Consider the following 13,776-nt stretch of genomic DNA (forward strand, 5'->3'; position numbering starts at 1 on the left):
GTTTTATTTTGTGTGTTTTTTATGATCAGCGTGTCGTCAGAAATGCGTTTCAGACGTTTGTTTTGACTGTTTTGTCTCGTTTCTGAGACTCGAGGAACACAAAAAGTAAAAGAAAAACAAAAAAAACCCGTCTCAAAGCAAGCAAACAGCGATCCGTTCTGCGTTCGGCGGCAGCTCCTTCTCATTTCTCTGTAATCCCATGTTTTCATAACAGATTCGGGGGATTAGGCAGAAATTGGAACATAATCCGCAACATGCTATTCGGTATCTTCGGATCAAATTGAGTTTCGCAGGAAATGTCGGTAAACAGCTGGCGTCTGGAGATGTGCGGCGGCGGAGGGGAAACAAAACGGGATTTAAAAGTGGCCGTGTCGGTGATATCCGGTGTTGGTGTTTGTGATTAGCCCCGGCGACGCTCGCTCAACGTCCGGTTCCGCACGTTTCTCGCCACCGAAAGAAAATTCGACGCCGACGTTTCAGATCCGCGGTGAAATCACGAATGTCCACTTTTTAACAGAGTCCGGCTGAACGGTCCCCGCCGTCTCCGGGTTTGGACGCTAAGCTAAAACATGTCCTGGATTTTTCTTTAGAGTGGAAACTGATCTTAAAAACTGAAGACATAGAAGGGAAACGTCCGACTTCGGCAGGTTTTTTTTGAGTGCAACGTGGGTTAAAAGCCGTTCCATTAAATCCTCATTTGGGCCTTTTTGTTGTTGTTGTTGTTGTTTTGTTGCTTCACTCCATCTGATCCGCATCATGATCTTTTATGTTGTTTTGTGCTCGAGGCAGAGCGGATTCTTGTTGGTTGGAAAGAGTTTCCTTCTTCTTCTTCTTGTTCTTCTTTATTTTTTTTTTTTTTGTCGACTTCATCAAGTTCCCAGAACCGGCCGGCGCTGAGTCGGCTGCAGCTGATTCATAATGTCCTCATCACAGCTGCAGGGTTTCTGTGTGTTTTAGGAACCCGGAGCTCATGGGGAGGGAGAGGTTCCCTGTTTGTTTTACCTGTTTTTGAAGTGCCAGATGTTTTTATCCTGCACAGTTTAACCACTGGTTTAGGTTGCGTCATTCATCAAAGTGAAAATCATTAATAACCCACTTTAATCGTCTAGCCCACTATTAAGACTCACTTCGTTAAATAGGAGGAGTTTTAGTGTCAATACTCCAGGCCCGTCCTGGAGTTCACGAGGTTGTTTTTTTTATGTGATTGTTGTGATAAAAAAATAAATCATAATTTCAGCGGCTTTCCGCTGTTTGTAAAGTTTTGAGACTTTCAGGAATTGGCAAAAAAATTCCAAATCAAAAAGAAATCTGCTTTTTATTTGAATTTTTTTTTTTTACCAACAACCGAAAATAGAAATGATCATACATAGTCTCCTTCCTATGACGATGGGGATACTTCACCTCACACAAATATTTGAATTAAAGGTAAAAAAAAACAAAAACAAATATTGTACAAAACCCATCTGGCACCGAAGCGGGCTCGAAAAAGGCGAACCTCCGAGGAACGAGCGGTGCGGGTGCAGTCGGAGCGTGCTGTGTTGTTTTGCATTGAAATGCCTTCTTTCTTTTCTTTTTCTTTTTTTGTTTTCCCCCCCTCTTTCTCTCGACTGTAAACGCACGTCGACCCCTCGTAAGGACTCCCCCCTCCTAAACGAAATCCTGCACACGTTGGCGCAGGCCAAACGCTCGCCCGGCCGTGACGGACAAGTAAGTACTGGACACGCCTGCCGTTTGGTGGGAGGAGGGGTGTCGGTGTCCTTCCACCCTCGCAGCATGAACGCATCCTCATGTGCTTTGGACCATCGGAAAAGGGGAGGGGGTTCTGGGTCCAGGGGTCAGGGGTCAGGGGTCAGGTTTCGCTCAGACGGCCTCGAGGTGTCGCTGTGGTTTTGGTATCCGGAAGTCTCGAGTGAAAGTGAAACCAGAGAAGGAAAAAGTCTGAACAGGAACGAGATGACAAAATGCGTGTTTGGATTTGGGAACACATTTTTTTTTATTATTATCATTTATTAATAAGACTTTCCAGCAAGTATTACTTCAGCTCTATCTTCCTGAGGACAAAACCTGAGAAACAATTGAGTCCGACTAGATCTCAAAAATAAACACGCAGTGAAATGAAAAATTCTGTCTCGAAACTCGACTTTATTACTGTTTATATATATATAAAATTCGAACCTTAAAGGTAGAATTTACGGCAGAGCTGACGCTTAATACGCAGACAGAAAATTTCACCCCAAAAAAATTTGATTGAATTAAATCAACGTTTGTCTTAATAGCAGCTTTTCACCTCGTTTTGAACCGTTTATTAATTTAGTCGACGTTTTCTAACACTGAAAGATTTTGACAACGAGGCTTATAAACTCCTTTGTTAGTCTTTTTGCTCAGTTTTATCTTTGGTCTTTTACAAGTAACAATATTTAAGCTGGAGAGAAAGTTTGTTTTCTGTTTCCTTTCATTTAATTTTGATGAATTGCCGATAAAGATTTATGTATACAGCTGTAAAAAAAAAATTGCCAAAATAGAAAAGGAGTTAAAAAAAATTATGAATTTGACTGCATAAGTTGATGAAACTGAAATAACAACTATGTTAAAAGAAAATATATATCAACACGTAAAGTGTTACAATAGAAAAAAAAAAAAGCATCATCTTTTGATATTTGAACTGTTTTCATCCAGAAACACAACACTTGTTTACTATGTAAAGTATCTCAACAAAAAAAGATTTTGCAGCTGATCCATTCGGTTTTTTTTAAAATAGTTTAATCACCGTCCAATCGTGGAGGAATATTTCATCTGTCGCTGCTCAGCAGGACTTCTTCTCCGGTTTCATGCTCTTATTCTCGGGTGTTACGAGACTCCGGGTGACGCTAAGAGGAAGAAAGAAAAGAAAAAGAACCACGGCGACACGTTGAGACGGTTTGCGCCGGCTTCAGGGGTCATGGCTCATCGTGCTTCATTCGTTTTGGTTTCATGTTGTCGGGTCTGAACAGTACACCTCCGGTCCTCAGAGCTCCCAGCAGGTCCGCCACGGCGCCGGCCGGCATTTCGCCGCCAGAACGGTGTTTATAAAATATGTCACGTCGGCAATAAAGGAAGTGAAAAGGCTTCGCGAAGCATTAGCAAACTTTTAACAACGCACTGAAGGCGAGATGCACGTTTTCCACGTGTAAATTCTTGCTGAATGTAAATTGCCCAAAAATAACCTGAAAATTAAAGGTTTGTTTTGAAGAAATGCAGAGTTGCGTTATGATTCTTTTTTTTTGTGTGTGTTTGAGAGAAAAATTATTCAGATCTTTGACAACGCAATACATTTTTTCCATTTTAATAAAAAATTTTACATGAATAACACGGTAACTTTATCAGTGATCGGACTGGACCAGACCATTTTAGGTTTCAAGCGCTTTAAAAAAATTAAAATAAAACATTTAATACAATGAAATGTTCAGCTATTTTCTTAGAAATGAAAAGAAACCAGCAGCCCCAAACTATTTAATTCAAAGAAAGGCCAAAAATAATTAGAATTTTAAGTAACTGATACTTAATTGTAAAATACTTATTCCTTAATAACCACTGTGTGTTTGCATTTATGTCATTTTTATTCCCCTGATTTCAAGTCGTTTTTAGATGAAATTCATTTCAAATTCAGGTGACCGTCTTCCTTAAATCACATGACCGACAGAACGCGACCTGATAGGACGGAGGTTCGATTAGCTCGGTTCAGATTTATTGATTTAAGTTGAATTGTAGTGTCTGAATTAAACCAATCCAACCTGAGCGATCAAATGTTTGAACTAAACTCGGGATTTGTATTTGTGGCAATTATAAGTTTTTGAAAAGACTAATTGAAATAAATCCCACAAATGCCAACCATATAAACGCTCACAAACTGGCTTCGAATCAAAAGGTTTAGTTTTTTAAAATGAATTATACATTTTTAGGTAAACCTGACGTCTAGTTAGAGAAAAAAGCCATTAAACAAAACTGTGGAAGGATCCTTTATCCACACAGATTTTTTTGTTTTTAATGTTATTTCTACCAAAATTTTAAGACGAGCTTCCCCCTTCCCCCCGTCCCCCCGTCTCCTGATCTTTGGACCTGTGACGTTAGTTTGAAACAGGTGTGGAGCTTTTTTTTGTTTTGTTTTTGGTGAGTCCTGCAGCAGAGACTCGCTCTGGAGAGACTGGAGCTGTACTGACGTTCAGGACCTTTGTGGTGGTGGTTCATGTGGATTTCATTTTTTTTGTTTTTGTTTTTATGTGCAGGTTTTGCAGTCGTATACTTTTGACTCTTTCAGGTTACTGTCTGTGTTGTCGTGTCGTGCTGCTCCGAAACACATTCGGCCATCCTCACGCCTGTTCGTACTTTACGTTTCTGATCTGAAATAAGTGACTGTTGTTAAATGAGGATGACGAGTATTTGTATCAACTGCAGGTTGGTCAGACATGTGTTTTTATTTTATTTGTTTTTATAGTAAACATGTAGTGTTACACGATTCTGGATAAAATGAGAATCACTTTTTTTGTGTGCTTATAATTCAGTTTTTGTTGCTTTTCTTTTCCTTTTTTTTTTTTTTTTTTTTTTTTTTACAATATATAAAAGTTTATTGCTTTTGTTTACCTGATAAAGAGACAACTGAAACCATACGAGAATGCCTGTTTGACGGTGCAAATTCAGAATCAGTTTAGATTGCAGAAAGATTTTGTACGAAACTGCGAATAAAAGACATTTCTTTTTCAAAATATCAAAGAGACTGTACCGAACTAAAACATTTAATTAAAAAAACAAACAAACAACGGGATCAGTAAAGAGTTTGGACAAAATAATTGACAAGATAATCAGTGTAAACGGTCTTTTTTTATTTTTTTTTTTTTTTTTTTTTTTTTAATGGAGTAGATTTTACATTGGAAACGGGTGAAGTGATGTCACCTGGATGGAAATCCCACCTGCCAGTGTGAAAAACACCGATTGCATCACTTTGCATCAGACAATGCAATCATACAGCAACAGGTATTTAAATGTTGCATTCAAGAGCTGTTGGGGAAAAAAGCATTTTGAGGGAAAAACGCCTGTTAACATCCAGATTAAATAGAAAACCAGACCGGATAAATATGACGTTTTATTGTATTTTAACATTATATTCCTCAAAGTCAATATTGTCAGAAGTTTTGAGACCCGAGACCTAAAAATTTTTTTGAATTGGATTTTTCAGTGGAAACAGGTGAAGTCATGTCACCTCGAGGGAAATCACACCTGTCAGGGTGAAAAACGGCGCCTACATCACTTCCTGCGGCGTGTTCGGTGTTGTATAAGGGGGCCTTGAAACACGACATATGATGATGACACATGTATGAAGGGGGAGAGGAGGGAGGGGCAGCCACATGACGGAGTCATGGAACTGTGAAATATTCATACTTGTGATTCCCACCCGCCCACGCTGCCTCGTCTCCTGCTGCCGCTGTGACGCACGCTCTTCCTCCTCCTCGTCCTCCTCCACCACCTCCTCCTCCTCCTCCTCGGCCATTTGGCGTTGACTCATACATGTGATTTCACGTCGTTAGTGTGTGTGTGTGTTTTTTTTTTTTTTTTAAAGGTGCACAGCTTCTCCAATGCTGAACAAAGGCAGTCTGGTGCGATGAGTTTGAGGTCTCATGTAAAGTGGGACTTTTCGGTGCTTCATTGATCGGAGCTCGATTTTCTGTGAAATCATCTCACGATTTAAAGGGAAATCATCTTTTGATTATCAATTAATCCAAAGCTCTTTTCTTTTCTACTCAAAAGTGTTACAAAAACTTGTTTTTATCCTAAAATATTTTGTTTTTCGTCTCTTTTTTTTCCTTTCTTTGTCTGTAAACTGAATATTTGGGTTTCAGAGTGGTTGGTTGGACAAAGTAACACATTTGGATCTGAGACTTTGGATAGTTTGCATCATTTCCTGACATTTTTATAAACTAAATTAGGGATTCATAGTGACAGTAATTTCAGTTGCAGAGTTAGTAACTATTGTGACGAATCATTTGAGTCACTCGAACAAAAAAAAAGAAAAAAAAAGGTCACCCTTGCACTCATGCACGCTCGCTCTGGCTTCTATTACAGGAAACTCAGAAATCAAGGATTTTCTAGTGAAAATAAAAATAACTCCTTGATTAATACAGAAACTCGTCATCCAGATTAAGTCAATTAGTAATTTCTCTTGTAATCCATAACACTGCTTTCAGACAATCTTGGTATCAAATGTTTGCTCAAACTTGTGTTTTTCATAACGAAGAAGGTGGCTGTTTCAGTCAAAATACTTCACTGATTATCATAGAAAATAGAAGCTTTGTTACAGAAGGAATTGCGTTTCAATTGTTAGAAGTTATGGTTTTGTTGTCAAGTTATTTTCCACTCGTTTGTTATTTATAGTTTTCACCTCATACTTGATGAAATGATTTTCTTTAACCTCTTCGTTTTTGTACAATATTTAAAAAAATGTTAATTATCTGCTGCTATTCAATTACGCAATCATACAGCACAGGTATTTGAATGTTGCATTCACGAGCTATTGGAAAAAAAATGCAGTTTGAGATAAAACGCATGCTAATATCCAGATTAAATAGAAAACCAGACCGGATAAATATGACGTGGCAGTAAAATTCCTAACTAATGAATGCTTTTAAAAAAAATATTTTTTTTATTATATGTTAATGTTAAATTCCTTCAGTCAATATTGTCAGAAGTTTGAGAGAGCGGAGTTTTCCCACGGCGCTTTAACGCACCTTCGATTTGAAGGAGCGGGGTTCGGCGAGTGCTGCTCCGGCTGAGCTGCGGATACCGGTATGAAGGAGGACCGGGGGAGGGAAGAGGTGGCTCTCCGGTGAGCTCACACTCCCTCGCCGGTAGACAGCGGCAGCGGCCGGTCGATGTGTGTGTGTGTGTGTCGGTGTGTGCGTGGATGTACCGTTATTTATGAAGCGAGAGCCGGGCTGGAGCACGCGCAGCAGGACGGACGAGCACGGGATGAGATGCTGATGTTCCCGGGCTTTACTCCCGGCTCGGAACGATGGACTGCATTTGTATTGTCACAACTAAGGTAACGCCCGAAAAAGCCTATTTACTGCCGACATACAAACGCTTTAGATGCTGAATTTGCTTAACTGTGATTCGGTGTTTAATTCGGCGTGTGTTTGATCCTCCGAATCACACTTCTTTTAGGAAAGAAATGTACTTTTTTTTTTTTTTAAAGCGCTGCTTATTCCTCGTCTTTTCCCACTAAAACACCGCAGATAATGAACGGAGGCTGGTGGTGAGTTGGGACGGCAGGCTCAAGAGAAGTGAAGTTTGTGCAGAAATGCACAGTATCTTTCTTGATTATTTGACAGCCGAATTGAAAACGTGACTGAGGAGATATGCGTCATGTTTTCTTTTGTTCTTAGAGTTGTGTCATCTTCCCCCACAAGTACCTAATTATTTATGTGTGACTTTTTATAATGAGGGCTGGGCGTCATCAGAACAGTTATCTTCAGTTAATTAAACTGTTAATTGGTCCTTTTTTTTTTTTTTTTAAACGTTTTGTCAGCACCACGTTAGGTAACGATTGCAATAATTAAAGGTTGAATGTGACAGCTGTTAGTTAAGGCTTTTTTCGATTAACAATTAACAGTCTAAACTGTGTATTGATTAATTGTATTGATTAATGACATTGGCTCATCAAGATAATGATCAGCTGTTTGTGCTGGGGTTTTTAATGGAAATGTTCCTAATAATCATAATCAGCATAAAGGTGCTATTAACTACTCTAAATGAAATCTGAAAGCTCAGCATTTAGCTTTTATTTTCATCCCATTAACCTTTATTCATTTGGAGAAACAAAAAGGCTCATAATGCTGTCTCATCTGAATCTTTTCTGTCGGTCAGCTGTTTATTTGTTTTATTTTTTTATTTTATTCAATGTAGTGACTAAGTGAGGAGGAGTTGATGTTTTTTTTGTTGCACCTTTCACACATTATGTCAGACCGGTTGGAGGACCGGAAACCAGCGACCTTGTGGAGTTATTTAAAGCTCTTTGCGCTCCTGGAAAAACCTGGAAATTCCAGAAATTTGTTTGACAAGATCGGGAATATGTCCAGAATTAAGAGATGGTATGGGAGAGAGAGTTTTATTTTCCAGTGTTTTCTCTTGCCGGAAATCAACAACTACATGTGTTTGAGCTACTAGTTGATTTAAATGTTTCTTTAATTGTTTTTTTTTTAAAAAAAAAAAGGGTTTTTCAGGTGGCTGATTTCCTGCGTAACGCTGTAGAAATACTTCCTCGAAGCCTCCCGGACGAGTGAACGTGGACATTTGTACGTTTTAGTATTCCAACGCGACGGAGAAAGTTAGCGTTACCACCACCCGCGAACATCCTCCGCTCGGCAAACCTTCGCAAGTTCACCAGCGCCCCCGGCACTTAGTTTCAACTACGAGATGTACAAAAAAAAAGTATTTTTTTTATTTTTTTATAACCCAAAAACTTCCTAAGTTTACCTCTGGTGGATTTCCGCTCTCTTCGTTCCCCGTGTTTTGTTTTTTTCTGTTCTTGAATGTTTCCGTATAACCGCTCGCACATAAACTTATATTTTAACTTTCAACTTTTATTGTGTTTTGAAGGACTTCCACACGGAACTGTTCTGACGCCTGTACTTGTCTTTGCATGTTTTTCCCGCGTTCGCACCGGGACGTCCGATAGCGGGATAGTTTTTACCTGCAAACGTCCGGACACCCCCTGAAAGCTTCGTGATCTTCTTCGCCCCAATTTTTTTTTTTTCTTTTCACCAGCTCCTGGTTGTTATGGCGTTACTCCCGCCAGAAGGTGGCGGTAATGCGCCTCAAAGCTGTTAGGCGGCTAGTTTGCTCTACATGTACGAAATTTGGTGGACATGTGTGTCACGCCTGGATCTACAAAAACGTCTCTCGGCACCGTGACCTAAACTCAACAAGAAGTCTGCCATTTTTGCATTTACTCCCCAACGGACTGACAATTGTTTCAGCCCGAACAAGCACCGTGTTGAATGAACCTATTGATCGTTAGTTGTCATAGTGATTGATTAGCACACAAAATATTTCTCTTACACATGTTCATCTCCGTCGGCGACTGTATGGAAAAGTGGACGTGGCTTGTAGGTCTGAAAAGGATGCAAGTCGTTTATGATGTCATTCACTGAAGGCCATCCTCCTTTTTAAATTTTTTTACTGGTGGTCAATATGAAAATAATCATTAATTACATTTTAGGCCTGAAAAAGCGGTTTTCTTTGGGGGCGGGGCGGGTCTCTTTGATTGACAGGCCCTGGTGGTGCAGTCAAGTTTCCTCCATAGGTAGGCGGGGGCGTAGGGTCCCCGAGCTTCCAATCGGATCGAGTTTGATCCATACCCCCCCCCCCGCCCCCCCCCCCCCCTCACCACCCCTCACCCCACCTCCAGCTCGTCTAAATACAGTCACAGTCGTGGCTCCAAAATTAGCGGGATAGTGACTGAGAAGACAATCTCATGGGGGGGGGGGGATTCGAACCGGCAACCTTCACAGTGCTGGTGTCTTTTCCCTTGGGCAGTAATATACTCCGCCCCCCCGCCACAGACAAGGTGTTAGGTGCAAGGTGCAGCTCTCTCTCTCTCTGTGTGTGTGTGTGTGTGTGTGTGTGTTTGTAGGGCAGCGCCTCAGCGTTGGGACTATTTTCAGCTCCTTATTAAGCGCCGCGGCTCCGCGGCCCTCTCGGTCTAAATTCAGCCGCTCCGCCGCAGAACAACACCGACAGATCAGGACCCGTCCAACTCCGAGGACGTCCCAACGCTGTCCCAAAAGTTTCTCCCGTCTTTAAAATTCAACCATGAGTTCAGTTTCAGGACCGAAAGTAAACGTGTCCCAACATATTAGTTTCGTCATATTAATCAGTACTTTTAAAGAGTTTGGAGAGTTTTAGTCGGACGAAGGTTCTTTCTCCGAAGACATTTAAACAATCGACCACGTTGGCTTCTTTTCATAAAATAGTATTAATCAAATGGTGTAAGTACTGCAACTTGTTCCTATTATTATTATTATTATTTTCCGTCTCCCGGACAGAATCAACATTCAAAATAAAAACCCAGCAACAGCAGCATCTCTCAGTGATCACAGCATCTTCACATCTCTACCACACAGCTCCCGCATCCGTGTTGAAGCTCACGTTTTCCTCCCACTGATTAAGTTCAAGCTGCGTTTTCACACCGAACACGGCGAAGCACGCCTTTTTTTTTTTTCGGCTTCGCTGGTTACTGGGAGACGGGAGTTTTTTTTTTTTTTTTATTAAAGCATTGTGGCACGTTGGTAGGAAAAGGGTTTCGTAACACTTGACCACAAAACGACAGACACACCCATGAAGGACAAAAACAACAAATACCAAAGCAGGAAGCTAATACACACACTCACACACACACACACACACACACACACACACACACACACACACACACACACACACACACACACACACACACACACGCGCTTGACATCCTATACTCGTGAAGACCTGCTTTGACTTGTAGTTTCTCAGCCCTCAATCTCATCTATCAACAACCTTTCACGACCCTTTTAGCGTAAATATGAAGGTATATGCAGACAAAAAGTCTTAATTCTGTGACCAAAACTAACGAAACCGTTCGGAGCACATTTGTTTGGAACTCAACTAATTGTCAGTTTATATAGTTTATACTTACAAAACTTGATTTTTAATTGCGGCGTGAGAAATTTGCCTTCAAAACACTTGTTTTGTTTTGTTTGCATAATAAAGACACAAAAAATACCTTCATAGTAAACTTGATTCCAACCTGATTCGTGTGTGTGTGTGTGTGTGTGTGTGTGTGTGTGTGTGTGTGTGTGTGTGCGCGTGCTCGCTCAGTATTTATTCCAACAGCTGTCACAGTTCAACAGTAACGGGGGAACATTTCAGGACGTGAACGTCGTGACGACGTTGTTGTTGTTGATATAAAGTTACGTGTGAATTCTGCGTACAGATCCGGATGTCTCGTGTTTGAGCTGCTAAGATTGATTTCACGCGTTTCCTCCTTTTAAAATTTTTGTTTTTTAAAATGCTCTGCGTCACCGTTTGCATTCTGGCTTCCTCAGATGGGCGTGGCCAAAATGGCTCGCCAACCACTCCTAAACACGAAGCCCCGGCGGCTAGTTTGTCCTACATTTACCAAAATTGGTGGACATGTGCATCATGCCTGGATCTACAAAAAACTCTGACGGCACCGTGACCTTAACTCAACAAGGAGTCCGCCATTTTGCATTTACGCGCCAGTTTTTTGCCAATTGGCACGTGTTGTACTTTAACGAACTCCCACAGATTTTATTTGAAGTTGGTTTCTTTTTATCACACTAATGTATGTTTATTATATATATGGTCGTAGGAAGTCCAAAATGATGACGTTCTATCTAAAGCAGCAACCCTAGCCCAAGGAAAAAACAAAAAAAAATCCCCATTGGGACAATAAAGCATGTCCTGTTGTTTGGTGCCTTCACAGCCCAAAGAACCGCCGGAAAAACGAGCACCTGCGGCGGTTTTTGAGGAGTGTTGTAAAAAAAAAAAAAAAAAAAAATTATTATTTGATAGCAAGGCATCAGTTCTCGTGGCATCCTTTATCTTCGACTTGTTTAGTTTGCAGGTTTATAGGAATTTAAAGAATTTGGGTTGGATTTTAATGAAGACCGTCCCGAAGGTCCTTCAAGGTCACGAGTGTCATCACCATGTTGTTTTAGAGCTGAAAGCGGTCCTCACAAAGGCGGTTAAAACACAGTTAGGCTGTCTGCAGCAGCTGCTGGTTAAAGGGACAATCGGGCCGCCGGGGGGAGGGAGGAGGGGGTTAATGAGCTCCTGCTGTCCGTACCGCAGCACTTTAATTTTTTTTTATTATTATTCCAGTGTGTTGATACGCGAATCGTTCCGCTCTCTGATCAGCAGCTCGACGCTCCTCCGGCAGGACGTGACTTAAATATTTATGCTAATTACGGGCCGCGGTGAGTTTATAGGATGAGACGGCTGCTGTCAGCGACGCTCCCTTTATGGTGCTTAAAAAAAGAGACTTCAATGAAATCAGTCAACATTTTTACCCTCCCAGAAGCTCAGCAAACACTTCACTTGCACACAGTACCTTCCATATAATTATCTATTTTACGTAGAATTAATGTCTACAATATTTTGTAACTTTAGTTTTGTTTAATTTGTAGTTTTTTTTTTTTTTTTAAAGTTAATTCAAAACTTTTACAGTTTACATTTGATTCATTAGGTTTTATAATTTCAGTTTAATAACGGTTTTATTTCTAATCTTATAATTTGATTTCAAGATGTAGAAAATGCATTTCGTAAATATGTTTGTTTTTCAGTGACTATTTTATGTTTGTATTCTATTTTAGAATTTTTTATAGTTTATATTTTCCAATTTGTGTATCACAGTTAAATTTTGTTGTTGTTACTTTAAAAAAAAAAGAAAAAAAATCACCTTGGTTTTACAATAAATACGTCAAAATGTTTTAATTTAAATATGACATATAAGACGGACTCCCTTCATGTCATCGCAGACAGCTTTTATCTTCTGCTGCTGTTTTCTTGAGCTTTCTGAAGTTCAGTCATGGCTTTTCCTGGATTCCTTTCAATCCCTGCCAGAGTTCCTCTGTAGAAACGCTGTGAAAGTTCTGCTGTCGGGACTTTAAAGTTTAAAGTTTAAAGTGCCACCAAATAAACCCGCGTTTGTGATTTGGCTCTGTGTAAATAAAAAAAAAAACGACATTGAATTGTTCTCTTCTGCTGAAATCGCTGCGATAGCAGGTGTATTGGTGGATCTGCAGTGCAGCAGCAGCAGCAGCATCATTTCCTGCTGACGCAGCAGATAAATCACGTGATCCGTGGAGTCCCGGCTGTGACGACTGACGCTCGGAGCAGGAAGCTTTAACGTATCGGGGCTTAAACTCGTGGAGGCCCGCGCGAAGCGAACTTCAGTCGAGCCGAGGGGGAGCGCCCATGCGTGTTAAACAAACACACACACACACACACACACACACACACACACACACACACACACACACACACACACACACACACACACACACAAACAGTGAGAGAGAGAGAGCAGGCTGCCAAGCAGACTGCAGGGAGGTGAGGAGAACAGAAGGAGAGGTTAGCGAGGAGGAGGAACAGAGAGGATGCTGGGAAGGCGTGGGCAAGGGCGCCGAGATGAAAACACACGACAGGAGGGAGGAGAGAGCGAGACACACTGGAAGGGATATTGGCTCTTTGTCTGTCTGTACGCCGTGACCTTTGACCTCGCCTGGGGATGATGTCACGTTTGTGTTGTGTGTCACATATGCTGCTTTTTTGTTTTTGTTTTTTCAGCAGCTCAAGATCTCATTTAATGGAGATGATACTTTTTCATCATGACTTTTTTTTTTTTTATCTAGCGACATCTTCAGGTCAACACTTGAGGCCCCCCCCCTCCCCCCACCGCCCCCATCCTCCAACGAAATACAGTTTATTAATAATTAAAAAAAAAAAAAAAGTCTGATAAAGTGCAGCCGTATCAAGGCAGCTTTAAGAAAACATCATAGTTTATTAAAAAAAATTCTGTTTCCATCAACTTCTATACCCTCTTTTTCCAACGTGTTAAATGTTCTCCGTTGTAATATATATATATAGTTGTTTTTTTTTGCCTCGCGTGCGGTTTTGTTTGAACTTAAACTTTTTAATAAGCAAAAAAAAATAAAAAGGTAAACGATAAAACACCATCGTTAT

The 13,776-nt window shown here is 40.6% G+C and overlaps 1 protein-coding gene across 23 annotated transcripts in view; it reads left to right on the top strand.

Annotated features, from left to right (window-relative positions):
• Positions 1-13,776, top strand: part of LOC138635402 (disks large homolog 1-like) — a 94,046-nt gene that overhangs the window by 18,287 nt on the left and 61,983 nt on the right. For 14 of the 23 annotated variants that reach the window (XM_069722836.1, XM_069722837.1, XM_069722840.1 and 11 more), the window contains exon 4: positions 1,636-1,707. The exons of 8 other annotated variants lie outside the window; for them this stretch is intronic. In XM_069722836.1, coding sequence (XP_069578937.1) covers positions 1,636-1,707 — 72 coding nt within the window. Of the gene's footprint in view, positions 1-1,635; positions 1,708-6,755; positions 7,070-13,776 lie in introns of those variants that run through there. One more of the 23 variants, XM_069722853.1, reaches the window with a different exon arrangement.

This window comes from Brachyistius frenatus, unplaced genomic scaffold (genome assembly GCF_029030835.1).
Source record: "Brachyistius frenatus isolate BFR_SWC_R1_liver_20210118 unplaced genomic scaffold, ASM2903083v1 Contig_306, whole genome shotgun sequence".
NCBI lineage: Eukaryota > Metazoa > Chordata > Actinopteri > Embiotocidae > Brachyistius > Brachyistius frenatus.